The 20681-nt window shown below is 39.2% G+C and overlaps 1 protein-coding gene across 1 annotated transcript in view; it reads right to left on the bottom strand.

Annotated features, from left to right (window-relative positions):
* LOC127643777 (phosphopentomutase-like) overlaps window positions 1-20319 on the bottom strand; it is a 29685-nt gene extending 9366 nt beyond the window's left edge. The window contains 8 exon segments of the mRNA XM_052126653.1: window positions 639-822; window positions 958-1055; window positions 1182-1371; window positions 3320-3513; window positions 3624-3707; window positions 5648-5839; window positions 17735-17902; window positions 20124-20319. Coding sequence (XP_051982613.1) covers window positions 639-822; window positions 958-1055; window positions 1182-1371; window positions 3320-3513; window positions 3624-3707; window positions 5648-5839; window positions 17735-17902; window positions 20124-20198 — 1185 coding nt within the window. The 5' untranslated portion in view covers window positions 20199-20319.
* Between the last annotated feature and the right edge of the window lie 362 nt (window positions 20320-20681).

The following is a 20681-nucleotide window of genomic DNA, read 5'->3' as shown; positions in this document are numbered from 1 at the left end:
TTCTGGGATAGCCACAGAATGTCACTTATGATTACGAAGGATAAATATGATGATACCTTAGAATTTGGCCAAAAAGACTTCTTAGGAGACAGCATAATTAAGATACCTACCTTTTGGAATAGACTTAATTTCACAGGAACGCTCCAAGGATGCCTTAAAGTGCTGCCTCCGGTGGCAGCTCACTAGGTTTGGAACAGACTCAATATAGTATATATGTAAAACTGGGGCTCATAAAAAAGAAACCTTGTAGTTGCAGACTCATATGGAGCAATAATGGAAGCCAATCTCAAAATCAATTCAAGTTTAACAATCTGTCTACACCGGACATGACAGATGAGTCCTCAATAGCTTGAGGTTGTCTATACTGCAAGTGTTGAACTGAACATTCTAAGATGACATGCAGCTAACATGGACCAATCAGATGCAAGCTCGAGGCTAGACTTGAGCTACAGTTAAATAGGAAAAAGAACGGGACACGATTCAGTAGACAGCATCACTGATCATATGGGGAGCAATTGCCTATTGAAACGACGTGATACGCTCCTTGCTTTTAGTGTAGACTAGGTGTTACTTGAAAAGAGGTGGCATGCAATTGATGGGTGCCTTTATTACATTATAGGGCTGGAAACAATAGGTACCTCAAAGTGGAAGCCCTCTTTAATAGCGATAGCTCTGAGGATTTTGGAAGAGACAGTGCTGGATAGCATGTAGACATTCTTGATGGAGGCTTTTCCCTCTCCCTTCTGCTGCTTCCAACAATGGAAAATCCACCAGCCGAGCAAAGCACCCAACTCATTACCAGAGAATACCTTCCACTGCCCACTACAAACATAATGAGGGAAAAATAATGACTTAAAAATACCAGGAATGATTGCTATTCATAATATGATACACTGAATGTAAAGGACAAAAACTATGGCTTATACCAATTCAAAACCTAAAAACACTAACAGTGACCTCTTCTGTTTCTCTGCAATAGCTAGTCGGTCAGTGTCAGGGTCATTTGCCAGAATTACAGTTGCCTCCTCTTTATCTGCAAGCTCGAAGGACAGTGTCTACACACAAACACATTTACAAACAGATTTTAATGCCTGTTCATAAGGGATAACATGAGAAAAGCAGAAATGTCCCTTTGAAAATGTAAATGTACAGCATATGTCTGTGTGTGGGATGAGTTGTACCAGGACTCCCTCTCCCTCCTCAGGATTGGGGTATATGAGAGTGGGGAACTCTGGATCAGGATCTTTCTGCTCTTCCACAGCATATGGCGGTCAAAGGTCAAAGGCTTTAAAAGCAGCCTGGACAAAAATATGTCCCACCCCATGAACTGACGTATGGACAATCTTCACCTCTGAACTCTTATTCAGCTCTCTGTGAGGACAATAAATGAGATATGTAAAATGATATCACCATACTGTTCCGATTGTTATTCACAATGACTTGATTTGATTCGATTCTTAATTTAATACAAGGTACAGTATATATTAAATACATTGTAAATTTTGCTTAGATATGAAAGAAATGTAAACTAATGCTGTGAACTGTACAGGGAACCATCTAACTTGGTAAAATAGAACAATTATATAGATTTGATATACTATACAGTGACAAGAATAAGTATGTGAACCCTTTGAAATTAGCTGGTTTTCTGCATTAATTGTCCATAAAATGTAATCCCATCTTCAGCAACGTCACAGGTATAGACAAACACAATGTGCTTAAGCTAACAACATACAAACAATTACAATCTTTCATGTCTTTTCTGAACACATTCCATTAAACTTTCACAGTGTTGTGGAAAAAGTAAGTGAACCCTTGATTTAATAACTGATCGATCATCCTTTAGCAACAATAAAATCAACCAAGCATTTCCTGTAGCTGTGGATTAGACCTGGACAAAAGTTCAGAAGAAATTTTTGTCATTACACAGTATCTCTATTGGCATATCTCACCATGCCTGTTTAATGTTTTCCATATAGTAGACTCGTGAACAGAGACATTAACCAGTTCCAATGATTCCTTCAAGTCTTTAGCTTTCAATCTAGGGTTTTTTTTATTTACCTCTTTGAGAAATCTTGTCTGGATGGCTACTTTTAGGGAGAGTAGCCACAGTACTAAATCATTTCCATTTATAGTTTTTCTAACTGTAGACAGATGAATATCTAAGCTCTTTGGGATGACTTTTGTAATCCTTTCCGGTCTCGGAGATCTCATTTTTTGTGAGGCATGATCCACATCCTGTGGTCCTGTGTTTGTCCTATGTTGTTTTTATGTAGCACCATGGTCCTGGAGGAACGTTGTCTTGTTTCGCTGTGTACTGTACTATCTGTATATGGTTGAAACGACAATAAAAACCACTTGACTTGACTTGACATCAGCAGACGCTTCTTGTGAATAGCAAACTCAAAATGTTTGAGGGCTTTTTATAAGTAAAAATAGCTCTAAGCCACACCTCCAATCTCGTTTCATTATTTGGATGCCAGGTCTGCCAACTCCTGACTCTAAGTAGCTTATGTTGACGTCATTAGCCAATGGGGTTCACATACTTTTTCCCACCCTACACTGTGAATGTTTGAATGATGCATTCAGTATGAACAAGAACAAAACAATAATTTGTGTGTCATCAGTTAAAACAGATTGTGTTTGTTCAATATTGTAACTTAGATGAAGATCAAACCAGATTTTAAGACAAATGCATACAGTAAATGCAGGCAGTTTCAAAGGTTTCACATACTTTTTCTTGCCACTGTATATATATATACACACACTGGCAGCCAAATGTTTGGAATAATGTACGGATTTTGCTCTTATGGAAAGAAATTGGTACTTTTATTCACCAAAGTGGCATTCAACTGATCACAATGTATAGTCAGGACATTAATACAGAGAAAATCTACTGCTATAATTTGAAAAAAATGTTCAGAACTACTTCAGAGATTTCTCATTAAAATAAATCCTCCATGTGCAGCAATAACAGCTTGGCAGATACTTGGTATTCTAGCTGCCAGTTGTCCAGATACTCGGGTGACATTTCACCCCACACTTCCTGTAGCACTTGCCATAGGTGTGGCTGTCTTGTCAGGCACTTCTCACGCACCTTACAGTCTAGCTGATCCCACAAAAGTGCCACGAAGCAGCAAAATCTGTACATAATTCCAAACTTTTGGCCACCAGCATAAAACCTTCACACATCCATTACGAATTGGCATAAATTAAAATTTGAATCATGGAATTTGAAAAATCAAGATTATCACAATTATTTATATATATTTTTTTACCCAGCCATAGTATGCACTCAAAAGTATCTTTGTGAATGTACCTGTGAAAGCAGTGCTGTTGTATGGTTTGATGGTATTTTCTATGTATGTCCTGGTATGGGTCTTTGAGTAGGGAACTCTGAAGAGCACCATCCATATCCCATGATTCTGGCCAGGGCTCAAGGTTCTCTTCTATAGCTGCAGAGATGCCCTTATCATGAGGCGGAATGATCTGAGCTCCATTCGCCCAGTACATCTAAAACATGCACACATTGGAGAATGGATCAGATTAAAGTCCAATAAACTCTGCTCATAATAAGTTTTTCCAAATCAAATATCAACTATAGTTGGAGGGATAAATGATACCTTGTATCCATTGTCTTGTTTTGGGTTATGGGAGGCTGTTACCATGATGCCAGCACTCAGTCCTAGATGTGATACGGTAAATGGCTGAGAGGAGATGAGAGAAACAGAAATGTTATAGTAGAGAAAGTATATTTTTATAATTTTTATAGTTTTATAATTGTTTACATATACATATTAAATATGCCGTCTTTTTTAAGTAAAATTACACTACAAAATAATTCACATATCAGTTATTATTTTGAGAAGTTTTTATGCTTTATGTGTGTACATTAGAACAATCATATCTGCAAAATTCTCTTGTATAGATTGCTTGCATTTGTCAGAGAAAAATTGCACAAAGTAAGGTCTAGTGCAGTGCTCTGAGCATGCACAAAACACATGATCATGCAGTGCCAGCTTTCTGACTGGGCTGGATGAAGACTCCTGATTGGCTGACAAATGAAAACATGACATTCAGAGGTTACTGGGGCAGCCAAGTAAAAGATTATAATTTTTTTTTTTTAGATGGAAAGTAATGTGCACTGCATAAGTATACAATGTGCCATACATTTTGTCACAAAATGTAAAGCATTATGTATTATGTAAAGCAAAATGTAAATCAAAGCATTGCTTCCATTGAAAAAAACATTCTTATTCATTTACTCCGAGACAAACTACTGTATTCTTTTTCTTAAGTTAAGAAACATGACGCATGGCTTAAATTATCTAGAATTTTTCTAAACTTGATGTCTTAAGGAATAATATTCTGTATTACATAATAAGAACCAAAAAACATTTTTTTTGGAGAGAACACAGAGAGAATTCTTTTTGAGGGCTCAGGGGGGGCTGTGTGAGTGTGTGTGTGTGTGTGTGTGTGTGTGTGTGTGTGTGTGTGTGTGTGAGTGAGTGAGAGAGTGAGAGATAGAGCAAATAATGCATGCAGGTCAGAATTAGACAAATATCCACTAATTATAAAAATACAAAAAAGGACAATCAAATGCTAAAACTCAGTGACCCCCAGTCATACATTATAAAGCCATGCATTGGGGCGGCTGTGGGTCAGGTGGTAGAGCGGGTTGGCTACTAATCGCGGGGTTGGTGGTTCGATTCCCGGCCCACACAACTCCACATGCCGAAGTGTCATTGGGCAAGACACTGAACCCCAAGTTGTTAACCACAAACTAACTAGATACAGACAAAATTCAGCACAAATGAAAGATAATTATATCACCTACTGGGAAAATGAAACTACTGAGTAAAATGCAATGCTATCTGGCCCTAAAAAGTGAATAAACCACGGCAGACTATCTGTACACAGTGACTGATAATAACTGAGAGCAACCTTGACAAGGTACAGACTAAGTGGACATAGCCTCGCTACAGAACTGGGCAGACACAGGAATACATGGCTGCCACAGGAAGAAAGGTTGTGTCCACACTGTAATGAAAATAAAATTGAGACAGAGCTGCGTTTCCTAACAGAATGCAAAAAATGTACAGACATCCAGGAAACTTTTTATCACAATATACACAGCAAATTTAACAAATTATGAACAACAGCCCTTCCTATTAGAAGAACACAAAGAGAACGTGTGAGTGTACTCATGGGAACAGAGAAGTTGATGATTAGTAAAAAAGCTTCATGAAACCTTCTTGTCTCTTATGCAACAATCTCACAAATTGCCCATGTGCAAATTTGTGAGTGTGTGAATATCTGCTTTGCTTTATCATGCTGTACTGTACCTGAATGGATATATTGTGCCTTCAAGCTTGTGATTAGCTCTTAGAAGCTGGAACAAGCCTTTGTGTAAATGGATTAAATCTGAACTTTCAAACATAACTTCATTTAGGCTTTTTGGTTCTTTATTTGATAGCTCAGTGAAGAGGACAGGAAATAACTGGGGGGACAGTGAAGAGGAATTGGGTTGGGATATGTTGCGGTCCAGATTCAAACCTGGGTACTCAGCATTGAGCAAATAAGGCTCTAAAATGTCAAGAGGCTATGCGCTACTAATCCATCAGTGCAGCAGGTGGTTCACACATACCACATAAGGAGTGGGTGTGATGTCACTGAAGAGGTAGACTGGAACTCCTTGGCTGATAAAGACCGAAGCAGCAAGGGAGGCAAATCTTTTACTGCTGCCACCACTTGGTGGGTGAGCGCGAGCATCGTACCCGATTACCACACCTCTCTGCTTCAGATCTGTAAAACACTGCTCCAGGTACTGACAGAAACCCTGCAAGAAATAAAGGATAAGGAAAGGAGAAACAAAATGCAATATTGCTATATATATATATATATATATATATATATATATATATACACACACACACACACACACACACACACACAAGATGTTTCACAAAAGCATTTGTCTTAAGATGGTTATTTACAGTGCATCCAGAAAGTATTCACAGCGCTTCACTTTTTCCACATTTTGTTATGTAACAGCCTTATTTCAAAATTGATTAAATTCATTATTTTCCTAAAAATTCTACAAACAATACCCCATAATGACAATGTGAAAGAATTTTGTTTGAAATCTTTGCAAATTTATTAAATTAAAAACGACAAAAAAAAAAAAAAAAAAAAATTTATATCACATGTACATAAGTATTCACAGCCTTTGCTCAATAATTTGTTGAAGCACCTTTGGCACCAATTAAAGCATCAAGTCTTTTTGAGTATAAAAACCCTGCAACAGATGTCATGGCCCCCATAAAGCCAGCCTGCACAGTGGTAACAAGGCATGATGGATCCATGTTCTCATTCTGTTTACGCCAAATTCTGACTCTACCATCTGAATGTCTCAACAGAAATCGAGACTCATCAGACCAGGCAACATTTTTCCAGTCTTCAACTGTCCAATTTTGGTGAGTTCTTGCAAATTGTAGCCTCTTTTTCCTATTTGTAGTGGAGATGAGTGGTACCCGGTGGGGTCTTCTGCTGTTGTAGCCCATCCGCCTCAAGGTTGTGCGTGTTGTGGCTTCACAAATGCTTTGCTGCATACCTCGGTTGTAACGAGTGGTTATTTCAGGCAAAGTTGCTCTTCTATCAGCTTGAATCAGTCTGCCCATTCTCCTCTGACCTCTAGCATCAACAAGGCATTTTCAGCCCACAGGACTGCCGCATACTGGATGTTTTTCCCTTTTCACACCATTCTTTGTAAACCCTAGAAATGGTTGTGCGTGAAAATCCCAGTAACTGAGCAGATTGTGAAATACTCAGACCGGCCCGTCTGGCACCAACAACCATGCCACGCTCAAAATTGCTTAAATCACCTTTCTTTCCCATTCTGACATTCAGTTTGGAGTACAGGAGATTGTCTTGACGAGGACCACACCCCTAAATGCATTGAAGCAACTGCCATGTGATTGGTTGATTAGATAATTGCATTAATGAGAAATTGAACAGGTGTTCCTAATAATCCTTTAGGTGAGTGAGTGTATATATATATATATATATATATACAGTGAGGAAAATAAGTATTTGAACACCCTGCTATTTTGCAAGTTCTCCCACTTGGAAATCATGGAGGGGTCTGAAATTGTCATCGTAGGTGCATGTCCACTGTGAGAGACATAATCTAAAAAGAAAACTCCAAAAATCACAATGTATGATTTTTTAACTATTTATTTGTATGATACAGCTGCAAATAAGTATTTGAACACCTGTCTATCAGCTAGAATTCTGACCCTCAAAGACCTGTTAGTCTGCCTTTAAAATGTCCACCTCCACTCCATTTATTATCCTAAATTAGATGCACCTGTTTGAGGTCGTTAGCTGCATAAAGACACCTGTCCACCCCATACAATCAGTAAGAATCCAACTACTAACATGGCCAAAACCAAAGAGCTGTCCAAAGACACTAGAGACAAAATTGTACACCTCCAGAAGGCTGGAAAGGGCTACGAGGAAATTGCCAAGCAGCTTGGTGAAAAAAGGTCCACTGTTGGAGCAATCATTAGAAAATGGAAGAAGCTAAACATGACTGTCATTCTCCCTCGGACTGGGGTTCCATGCAAGATCTCACCTCGTGGGGTCTCAATGATCCTAAGAAAGGTGAGAAATCAGCCCAGAACTACAGGGGAGGAGCTGGTCAATGACCTGAAAAGAGCTGGGACCACCGTTTCCAAGGTTACTGTTGGTAATACACTAAGACGTCATGGTTTGAAATCATGCATGGCACGGAAGGTTCCCCTGCTTAAACCAGCACATGTCAAGGCCCGTCTTAAGTTTGCCAATGACCATTTGGATGATCCAGAGGAGTCATGGGAGAAAGTCATGTGGTCAGATGAGACCAAAATATAACATTTTGGTCATAATTCCACTAACCGTGTTTGGAGGAAGAAGAATGATGAGTACCATCCCAAGAACACCATCCCTACTTTGAAGCATGGGGGTGGTAGCATCATGCTTTGGGGGTGTTTTTCTGCACATGGGACAGGGCTGACTGCATTGTATTAAGGAGAGGATGACCGGGGCCATGTATTGCGAGATTTTGGGGAACAACCTCCTTCCCTCAGTTAGAGCATTGAAGATGGGTCGAGGTTGGGTCTTCCAACATGACAATGACCCGAAGCACACAGCCAGGATAACCAAGGAGTGGCTCTGTAAGAAGCATATCAAGGTTCTGGCGTGGCCTAGCCAGTCTCCAGACCTAAACCCAATAGAGAATCTTTGGAGGGAGCTCAAACTCCGTGTTTCTCAGCGACAGCCCAGAAACCTGACTGATCTAGAGAAGATCTGTGTGGAGGAGTGGGCCAAAATCCCTCCTGCAGTGTGTGCAAACCTGGTGAAAAACTACAGGAAACGTTTGACCTCTGTAATTGCAAACAAAGGCTACTGTACCAAATATTAACACTGATTTTCTCAGGTGTTCAAATACTTATTTGCAGCTGTATCATACAAATAAATAGTTAAAAAATCATACATTGTGATTTCTGGATTTTTTTTTTAGATTATGTCTCTCACAGTGGACATGCACCTACGATGACAATTTCAGACCCCTCCATGATTTCTAAGTGGGAGAACTTGCAAAATAGCAGGGTGTTCAAATACTTATTTTCCTCACTGTATATATATATATATATATATATATATATATATATATATATAAAATTCATTAATCATTTACTCATTTTCATGTCATTCCAGATGAGTATGATTTTCTTTCTACTACTGAACAAAAACAAATATTTTTGAAGAATATCTCAGCTCTGTAGGTCCATAAAATGCAAATGAATGGTGGCCAGAACTCCAAAAGCAAAGAAAAAGAGATAAAGGGTGTTTCCCAATGATAAGAACATGTTCTGGTTCTTGCATTCTTGTGAAAATGAGTCTTGCTCTACCTTGAACGAGCAAACTCTGAAGACACGAGGACGTAAAATGCATCTATGCAAGTTTTGAGATGTGCTGCTGCGATATGTAGATTCAGCAACCTCTTAACTATTTTCTTTTTTTTGGAGATGGGTGGTGACATCAAACAAGTCCACAAGAACATAAGAACACAAAAAAAAAATGGATATTTTGAAACAGACAAATTCAGCATAAAAGTAATCCATAAGAATCCACTGGTTTAATCAATGTCTTCTGAAGCAATCCATTTGGTTTTGAGTGAGAATAGACCAAAATGTAATCACTTATTCACTTTAAATCTTGACATTGCAGTCAGTGTTGCCAACTATTTCTCATGGGAAGTTGCCAAAGCCTTGCTGAAATGTTGCTAAAAGTATGACGTCAGTTATTACTTAAGACATCAAATTTACATCTGTAAATTAATTGCTGTAAAGAGCTAGTGTTTTATTTTTTATTTTTTGTGTGTTTTGTAATAAAAATATTTTTATAAAAACAAATTAGCCTATCAAACTCTGCAAAGCAAGCAGGGGAAGCCGGTGGGGGATTTCAATTTAATTTTCAATAATTTATTATTATTTATGTATTTTCTTTAGTAATTGAACTGCATTATTGAACAAAAACAAGGCCAAAATAATCCTAGCAAAATCAACCAGGGTTAGGCAGCGGTGTAGTGTTGGGGATGTTTTTTATTATTTATTTTTTAAACACAGATCCATATGCTTAATAATGCCTCACATGGAGCTGTTTCGGAGACAATATGTAAAACATCTTGTTTTTTGTAACATATCTGTTGTGTGATCCTGAACCATCAATGTTTATTACTTGCGCCAGTGTTCCTGTGTCACAATGATTTTTGACATTGACACCTCATCTGTTCATATCACTTATCTTTATTAAAGATCAGGGGTCATTAATAGATAGATTTCAAATAGATAATTTCTCAATGCTCCTCTATCGCTGTAGGTTGACGTTTCTTTTCTAAACAGAGAGCATGCAAGTGAATAGGTTGAGATTCTCACAACAAATACCAACAACACAAAAGCTTTGATTTATAGAACACCCACTTGCAGATAAGTTCAACTGCTGATGGAATGCAGGTCAATCATATGACTTATTACACAGAGAAAAATGAGACATCATTCACGATAGAACTGTTTTTTTTCCTGTCGCCAGATGTGGAAGAATGTCTCTAAAGCACACTACATATGTCGCTAAAATTGTTGCTAGTCACTAGATGGCTTTTTTAACTCGTTAAGGGCATAAAAAATCACTATATCTAGTGGCAAAGTTGCTAAATTGGCAACAGTGATTGCAGTTTCTAGGCACAATCATGATTTCAAGCTCAATTACACTTCCTAGCGCAGAGCGAAATCATGATCGCCAAGGAGACTGCTCTCAAGTTGTATATTGAAAAAGGAGTCATATTTTGTTCTGTTCTCACCCAAAACCAAATGGATCACTTCAGAAGACATTTATCAAACCACTGGAGTCTAATCGATTACTTTTATGCAGACTTCCTCTCCTTTTTGGAACTATTAGTGTTCTGGTCACCATTCACTTGTATTGTATGGACCTACAGAGCTGAGATATTCTTCTAAAAAAAATGTGTTTGTGTTCTGCAGAAGAAAGAAAGTCATGCATATCTGGGATGGTGTGAGGGTGAGTAAATTATGAGAATTTTCAATTTTATTAGTATGTGTTAGAAATAAGATATTCTAAACCTCAGTGCCTTTTTCCTCTCCGGGTTTTTATTGAGTCGTGAATCAAATCAATACAAAACATCCAACGTTGGGGAGCGAAATAAAGAATAGAAAAGCTCGCTCTTCTAAAGTCCTGCATTCAAAGATATAGTGCGAAACTAAAATGGAGGTTTACAGTGTTATCCAATGAGAACACGCATTACATCATACAGATATCACAGATAATCGATTCCATATGGTGATGGCTCCTATATTCCTTGAGAGCCTTCGGACCTCTGGCATACACACTATTACAATCTACACACAACACAATGTATACACAGAGGAAGAGAGAGAGAGAGAGAGAGAGAGAGAGAGAGCTCCATGCTAACATGAAACATATGTCTGATAATGTATTCGAATGGAATGCAGCAACTCAGCATTTCTCTCTTGGACAGGGCTGAGATATACCTATTTCTAACAGTGCCCACTTTGATAATGACGTTATATTATAACATAATTATCACATTACATGATTCTCAGTATGTCCATTATTACATAATAATACATGAAACATATTTCAATCAGACATTTCTTTCAAAATCATTAGTAATTGTAACAAACATAGGCCAAATAATAACATAAGTAGAATGCATACAGCAATCGATATAATGGAAGACATTCAGGGTGCTGAAACCACCCAAACACATTGGAAAATGTCCCCATATTCCCTGACGTTATCAGCTAATTCTTTATTCAACTTATCCATTTCCTTTCATACCTTCATGAATTTACCATCATCATCAATGTGACCCAGGATGTATGTATAGCATTTGTTACCTTTTGTTTCTGGGTGTTTACCCGTACCTTCATAACAAAAAACATCTTCATTTAATATTACCATAAAACATAAACCATTATACATTATTTCTAGGAATTGGAATTACACTTGTGACTCCTTGCTTTTGTTTTGATACTGAACGGGCATAGGCAAGCACGAACACCTGCCCTATGCAGTGTCAGTAGGAATGTTTTCATGTTGACTGTTCCAGGTTCCTCCTCAGGTCCTCCTAATTCAAAGATTCGGTTCGGGCACTGGCGCTGCGTGTTCAGCTCCTCCAGTGCTTTCACCGCTCACATTGAATCAGTAAGGCCCTCCTCTGGAGCAAGCTTCACGCGGCTTGCGTGGATCCACTGTGGTTGAAGATCAGTCAGCACCTCCGTTTGGGTCACCGGCAGTACAGTAGTTGGGCCCACTTTGGATCACCTAACTCCGTTGGTTTCAGATACTTCAACAGAACCTGCTGATTCGGAACAAATGAGTAGAACTTTCTGCAGGCAGAGGGAGAGAAATATCATTATTTATGTCGTTTAAATATTTTAATGAGGAAACCCACATAATCCGCGATGATCACCTCCGTGTCACCTGTGGAGAGATTGCCAGCGCGACCTCTGACCCAAGGGGTCGGGAAAGGTCTACCCATAAGAATTTCAAAGGGAGACAGTTTTGTAGTGGCTGACGGAGACATTCTCATTTCCGTCAATATGGCAGGCAATAAATCAACCCAATTTCTGCCCGTATCTAGACACGCTTTATTAAGACGTTCTTTTATCGCTTTTGTTCAAACGCTCCACGCTTGATCGAAGACTGAGGATGATACGGGATATGAAAATGCCAATTAATACTAAGTTCTTTAGCTAATAACTGTGTTACTTTAGAAGCAAATGGAGTTCCATTGTCGCTTGCTATAACAGTTGGAATACCGAAACGCGGTATAATTTCTTTGGCAAGAACCTTCACTACTGTCTTTGCGTCTTCTTTTCCACACGGAAAAGCCTCAGGCCACTTAGTAAATCGGTCAATAATCACGAGCAAATACTTGTGATTTCCACATGGAGGCATGTGTGTAAAATCGATCTGTAAATATTGTAAAGGAAGTTCAGGATGCGGTAAAGCATCATGGCTGATTGCCTTGTGCCTGTTTGTTTGCGCACACACCAGGCAAGCATCCAATATCAACAAAGTATTTCTTCGAACGTTACGCAATGCAGTATGATTGATTCAAATTTTATATCACTTTCTCTTTTGACACATGTGATACACCATGATAATGTCTACACAGCATTACAACAGTAGATGCTGGTAGCTGATTCTACCTTGTTTATCTCTTAAGATACCAACTTGATCTGGTTTTACTTCATTGGCTGCCCAATGAGTCAAATCATGTTGAGTAGGATTCAGCTTGTAAGATTTTAACATCTAAATCATTAATCAATGATGAATTCATCATCGGCACTTCATTGTTTTGTTCATTTACATGCGGACTACGTATTGCTTCTTTTGCTGCCCATTTCGCTACTTCGTCCGCAAATCTGTTACCTTTGGCCTCGTCAGATTCACCTGTTTTGTTACCAGCTACTTTAATTACAGCAAGCTTCGATGGTTGCTGTGCTGCACTTATTAGCTCGGCCACAATGTTATGATGCGAAATTGGTTTTCCTTCGGAGGTTTTGAAATTTCTTTCCTCCCACAATTTAGCAAAATCGTGGACTACGCCATACGCATTTTTGGAGTCAGTATATATATATTGATACACTGACCTTTTGCCAATTGACGAGCTCTTGTTAAAGCAATCAGTTCTGCGACTTGTGCTGATTTATGTGGCAGTGAATACGCTTCAATTACTTTATTAGGCAATTCAACAATAGCATAACCACACAAATATGTATTGTCGTTTGGCTTAAAGCAGGATCCATCAATATACCAATGGATTCCCTCCTCCAGGACAGACGTGGAAACGTCTGGCCTGCAAGCAGTCGAAATTTGGATCCTGTTCAGGCAGTCGTGGTCGTCGCTCTCAAATTCACCTTGTGTCAGCAACCTATGCAGATGTACAGTAGGGCCATGAATAACAGAAGTTACTTTCAACGTTACATTAGCAGTAACTAACAATATAGCCTCATAGCCAGAACGGCGTTGGGCAGTCATGTGTTGAGTCGAAATATTATGCATAATGGCTCCTACCTGATGAAAAACATGTACAATAAGAGGATGTGACAAAACCACCTTTTCAGCATCCTGTATCATGATTGCTGTAGCAGCCACTGCACGCAAACAAGCCGGAAGTCCCTTAGCTGACCGAATCAAGGGTCTTAGATAAATTAGCTATTGGACTGAAAAGTGCCCCCATGCTCTTGGGCCAGGATTGCTGTGGCTGTGCCCCCACTTTCGCATACACGTATAGATGAAAGTCTTGTGTGTAACAGGGTAGGCCAAGGGCAGGCGGCCTTAAAGAGTGATGCTTGCAAATGTTTGAATGCTTGATTCATCTCACTTGTCCATGTAATATCGTCTTTGTCACCCAGCGTAACTTCTCGCAGGATTTTGTCATACATGGAGCAATTAGGCACCCACAGGCGGCAGTAACTGACCAGTCCCAGGAAGCTTTGCATTTGCTTCCGCGTGGATGGATACTTAAATGTAGCGATGGCTTTGATCCTGTCCACAGACAGACGAACTTGGCCTTGTGACAGTTCATGTCCAAGCCAGGACTTTGCAAACAATTTCTTTTTTGTGGCAGCAGCACACATGTGACCAGCAGGCAGGTGTCTGGAGGAAGTTTGACATCTTTCAGTGTGTCGTGCACTACAGCGGAGAAAACAGCCGGAGAATCTCTGAACCCTTGAGGGAGACGTGTCCAACTATATTGACAATTCTGAAAACAAAATGCAAACAGTGGCTGAGTATCAGGATGAACAGGAATACTGAAAAATGCGGAGCTTAAATCAATAACATAATAAAATGTATGTTCTGAAGGAATATAATTAATTATAGCCTGAACTTCTGGTACAATAGGAGCAAGTGGTTTGATCAAATCATTAATTTTTCTTAGGTCTTGCGTTAAACGCCAAGTACCATTAGCTTTCTTAATTGGATTGATTGGTGTATTATAAGGTGAATGAGTTCAGCACCAGAATGCCTTGTTCCAAAAATCGAGTAATCGAGAGGTTTAAGCCCCTCCTCTTGTTCCTTTGAAAGCGGTGTTTATGAAACACAGGCCTAGTATTTATCAAAATCGCCCTGTAGGGCTGGATATCTATTAACCCTACGTCATCCTTGTGTTCCGCCCACAATTGAGGGTTGACTCGAAATTTCTGGTATCAGCACAGTTGCAGACCGAATCTTCCACAAGAGCACTTCCGGTGTCGGTTGTAATAGAAAAACTGAAGGGAACAGAAGTGTCAAAGAGTTAGCATCAAAATTCAATTTCATACCAAGTTTATGCATCAAGTCCCTACCTAACAGGCAGAATGGTGAATTCGATATAATTGCAAATGAATGCATTTTAAACAATGTCGGTACATCCTTAGAGGTAATTGGTAAGGTGGGCGTCAATTCACATTTCACAGGAACATTATTAATCCCTACAGAATTAATTTTCTTTCCCGTGACGGAGCCTGAGTACACATCGGAAGATAACGAGGACAATCGGCGCCGCTATCAATTAAAACATGTAGGTTTATGGTCAACATTTAGTTCAAGGAATGGCAAAACATTTGATTTATTTGGATATTGCATCGAAAGTTTTGAAAATTCAGATTTTTGCTCTCGCACCGTCAGGCGCGATTCCATTCAGTTGGATATCTCCTTGAAGTTTTTTACACTCTGTCTGTGGCTAGGAGAAAACGAAGGTGGGGGTTTTCTGTCATAGACATTTGAGCGTGTACACATCTGGTTGTATTAAACTGTTGCTTAGTTCTTTGTCTGCAAAATTTTGCAAGATGCCCTGATCGACCGCAGCAATAACATTTAACATGCTTTTTTGTGTGAAAGAACGGATTTTTCTGAGCCGCATCAACCTGTAACATAATTAGAGTTTTTTCTTTGAAGGAAGCAAAGGCTCCAGCAGAGGAAAGCTCACGTAAACGCTTGTCAAAGTCATCAATTGACATCGTTAAAAAATTATTCGTGGTGATAGCTATAACATCAGCAAAAGGCAACGTATGAACCTTAAATCCTTCTGAAGTTTCCACGAACGGAATTGCAGTTGCAGCCTTCAAATCATGATGCAGTTCATTTTTTACGGGCGCACACGCTAAAGGAGCCTGAAAATATTCATAACTCGGAGGGAGAGCGGGAGGAGAGAAAGTTTCGTCTTTCTCCTCAGGCTGTGAGACTGACTGAGTGACACTCACCACTCTGTCCGACTCTGCTCTGAGATCAGCCCGCGGAGTAGAAAATTTACAACCTTTTTTATTTTTTAGCAGCTTTATCTATGTAAGGTCCGCGATCCCAGTACTTTTTCATCATTGCCCAAGTTTTATAGGATTGTGTCATATAATCAAAGTCCCATTCTGGATTACCCCAATTTCCTAAAATCATGTCTTTCGCTGCAGTCATGTCTGTATCTTTAAACCATCCTTCACGTGAAATGGATCTAATTGTATTTTACCCTCTGACCAGCCAGCTAAATTTGATAGATAAGGTTCCGTAAAAAAGGCTTGATTATTTCTATCCATAAAATCTTTCGGAGATTCATTAAATAAAGGTGGATTTATTTTATTTCCCATTTTTGAAACCACACAAAAATATACACCTGTAAACAAAATAAACAAAATTCAAATAATCAAATAGAAAAACAAAGAAGAAAAAATGCTGCAGTGTCAATTGTTAGTAAAGCATTTTAGTCAAAGAAGCAAAGAAAGAAGAGGAATAGAGAAAGAGGAGAAAAAAAATTGCATTGATTCAATCACAAACCCCAAAAAAACGACGGAGATTTTTTATGAAATATCTCGCAACAATCCTTCTTATAAAAGTAAGGATCTCACACAACGAAGAAAATTGATCACGTTTCCTTACGTTCTTCTCGAAGTTTATCAAAAACTTACGAGGAAATCACATAACAAAAAAGAGGGAATTCATGTCTCTTTCTTTGTTCTTCCCGTATTTCATTAGAAGTACGAGGGAAACCTTCCCGCATTTATCAAAAATACGAGGAAACCGTACTAACGATAAATAAACTTGATCAGGGCCTTTATCGCTCTTCCCGCATTATTTAAACACGAGGAATACCACAATACGGCACTATCATCACATTATAATCATATACTTTAAAATTATGTCTCAACAAACAGTAAGAATTAACTCTTCATTTGCAGGAGAATTAGAATTCTTACCGTTTGGAGATTCCCGATGACGAGCCCCCAATTGTTAGAAATAAGATATTCTAAACCTCAGTGCCTTTTTCCTCTCCGGTTTTTATTGAGTCGTGAATCAAATCAATACAAAACATCCAACGTTGGGGAGCTTAAATAAAGAATAGAAAAGCTCGCTCTTCTAAAGTCCTGCATTCAAAGATATAGTGCTGAAACTAAAAGGGAGGTTTACAGTGTTATCCAATGAGAACACGCATTACATCATACAGATATCACAGATAACGATTCCATATGGTGATGGCTCCTATATTCCTTGAGAGCCTTCGGACCTCTGGCATACACACTATTACAATCTACACACAACACAATGTATACACAGAGGAAGAGAGAGAGAGAGAGAGAGAGAGAGAGAGAGCTCCATGCTAACATGAAACATATGTCTGATAATGTATTCGGAATGGAATGCAGCAACTCAGCATTTCTCTCTTGGACAGGGCTGAGATATACCTATTTCTAACAGTATGTAATTAAGATGAGTTTCATTTTACAAATGCTTGATACCTAGTTTGACTGCTTCTTTACTCAGCATCCATGTGTACAGGACAAAAGCAGCATAGGGTTGGTATAGTGTTCAATTACACTGAAATATTCCACACTCCCTTGTTTTAACAAACCAACACACTCTCTGTATTGTTTTATTACTTGCTTAGATACAGCCAGGCCTTCAGACACCAAACCAGTATGTGCAACATGCATCACTAATTATGAATGATTTAACTTGTCTCCCAAAATTTTAATTTAGATTTTTTTTAATCTGTCATAATGTTGGCAACTAGTCAGTACATGTCTCAGATAGCACGTGCTGAAAAACCTTGAGTATTTTAGAGTGTGCTTGGCTTGGAGATAATGTACGTGATACATATGATGCGGTATGTCACCTGTGTAGTCTGTATGATGGTGAGGTCATTCATGCAAGAGACTCCAGGTCCCATTGCTGCTCTAAGTCCTGCTGTGCCAAACTCCATACGGGCCCCGAAACATTTCTGCAGCTCTGACACGGCACCCTCCTTAACCATGACCTGCACAGCTGCAGCAGTCATTGGATTCTGTAAACACAGATAGAGAAAATCACAATAATACACATATTTCCACAGCTTGTTTGAGTGACCTGTCAAACCTGCCACAACAACATTGGCTCAACTAATTTTGTGTATTTGGAGCGGGGCTGTCTGGATGGTGTTTTCTGGAATCTGTTTGAAAAAATTAGTTATTTTTACTATTATTTTGGTGACGCTACTGTTGCAGAAATTACACACTTCTGCATAGAAGTGCGGAGACAACTTCAGAATAAAAAACTAAGGCATATGGACACATTGTTAGAACAAGAGAAGAAGGGTAAGAGAGGGGGGTGTTGACATGAACACAGGCTCTGTTTTTCTGGGCAGTGTCCAGATTACTTTGGTTAGTGATGAGTTTAACATGACTCATGTCCACCATGTGAGAGACAATATGCGTTCACTCTCTCCATAACTGAGACCATGTGAGGCATCAAGGCTAAGGGCTACCTGACTGAAACAGCGTACTGTTCATCCCTACTCAAATCCATTACAATGATATGTGTTCTAGTTACTATACAATTACAGACAAATTAATTATGTAGTAAATACATAATAATTCACAATACATTATTGTAGATAAAATCAACAACTTCCATCCATCCCTCTTCTAAAGCTGCTTGTCCTTTGTAGGGTCGCAGGTAGTGCTGGAGCCTGTCCCACAACTTGGACAGGTGGCCAGTCCATCATAGGGCTACCAGTAACAGACGTACACACTCTCACCTATGGGTAATTTAGTCTTTCCTATACACTTAACCTGCAAGTGATAAGACTGTGGGGGAAATTCATGCAAACATGGGTAGAACAAGCGAACTCCACACAGAAATGCCCTGGGTGAGCCTAGGACTCAACCCAGGGACCTTCATGCTGCGAGGAGACAGTGCTACCCACTGAAACACTGTGCCGTCCCAAAATCAAGAACTTACATTACAGGGTGATAGAAGTAGCTCTTTTGTTGACATAGGCCTAACTGTTTTTATCTAACCTTTTTGAAATACTTTTTAGATCTGTACTCTGCCAGTAGGCTTACTAGCTAACTATATGGCCAGCTCTCAAGAACTTATATAGCATTTTAAAAAGCAGTAAAAATGATAAAAATGTTACCTAATCAACCACCTTCAACTTTAAACTGGTTTAAAACCAATAAATGTGTTTCATCTGCACTTATATCAGATGCCATCCAAGCACGTAACTCCATTTACTGTTATGCCACTATACTAGTAGGTATTGCAAGTACATTTATGTAACTACATCGTGATTTGAGTATTATATTTTGAGATCATCAGTCAAACGTTGAGGAAATTATTGATTAGAGGGTACACAGATCTTTTTAGTGTATCTAGGATATAGTCACAGCCCAGGGCAGTCTAAAACAGAATGCGCCTGTCAGTCTGTTTCATTGTTTTTGAATCGTAGTGGCCGTTTGCTTTGAATTCAGAGATGTCATGTGCTTGTTTCAAACGAATCAGCAGTTTTGGCAGTTCCCTATCGAGAGGTCTCTCCTATTGCGTAAGTAGCTTACGCTATGGGAAAACTCCGATGAGCTGCCTCGCTCATTACTGTCTGCTGTGCAGCTGCAATGCGTTTTACATAAAGACTTCAATATTTCTCGAGAAACGGAGTTTTCCCATAGCGTAAGCTACTTACGCAGTACTCGTTCCCTCCTCTCAGGGAACCAAGGTTACGCTAGTAACCGAGTCGTTTTTAACCCTCCCTCTCACCACCATACGAGGTAAATATATTGTAATAAATATATGTGCATAAAATACATATAAATAGTGTACTGAAATCAGCGCATGGGATATCCTTTAAAATTCCTCCTTGTGTTCTCCACATAAGAAGGAATGGGTTAACAGGTTTGGAACGGCATGAGGGTGTGTAGCCTAAATAATAACATAATTTTCCTTTTTGGGTGAACTATTCCTTTAAGAGAAACATTTGAGACTAAGTTGATTTTAAAAAGAATTATAAGAAAGAACTCAGTTTGTATAATATACCAATACACTGAAAAGTGACATGAACTGATTTGGTGAATGACCACATTACAAACGCAATGCCAGGACAGGACATTTCCTTTCGTACCTAGTGTGTTGGTTAATGAGCCGCTGGAGTTTTTTAAAAAGCCAGCACCGGATAGCCTCTGCCGTCTTTCATTTACAGGACTAAACAGGTCACAACTTATATGTTTAATAAGACATGTGTTTGATCTTACCTTGTCATACTGTAGCCACTTTTGGACAGCTTGGTCCAGATTACTGTCCCCTGTTCTTTCCAGGCTGTTCTCCATGGCGAATGGTAATTACTTTATCAATAAACTAAACAGTAATTCAAGGGGATCTCTTTCTCGTCCACTAAACAAGCGGTAGAATGTTGACAGTCGAGTCTGGATTAATTTTAAGATAGCGTAGTGACTGCTGGTTTTGGACTATGTGATATCCGGATTGTCAAACAGTGGATGGAACCAAGAGTGGGCGGGGTTTGGTCATATGGAGGGGTACGCAGTCATTGCGACCAGTCGTGGTCGACAACCTTTATCCTAAGCAGCGGACGATGAGCTGCTTTCTGTTTCCTCACTAAAGCAGTTTATTAACCATACTGAAGTGTCTCTTCACTTGACATCCATTCAAAATGTGTACCGCCGCTTTACGCTTTGTTTTGCAAACTTTGAAGGCTCACCCTTGGTAGAGGGTTCTGGGATACGTTCTATATAATATGTGCCATAGAAACACCACTTACATTACTTCAGTAACGAGACGCTGAAAGTTAAGTA

This window comes from Xyrauchen texanus, chromosome 5 (assembly GCF_025860055.1).
Source record: "Xyrauchen texanus isolate HMW12.3.18 chromosome 5, RBS_HiC_50CHRs, whole genome shotgun sequence".
NCBI lineage: Eukaryota > Metazoa > Chordata > Actinopteri > Cypriniformes > Catostomidae > Xyrauchen > Xyrauchen texanus.
The sequence above is the reverse complement of the archived record's forward strand: the minus strand, read 5'-3'. Positions and strand labels throughout refer to the sequence as shown.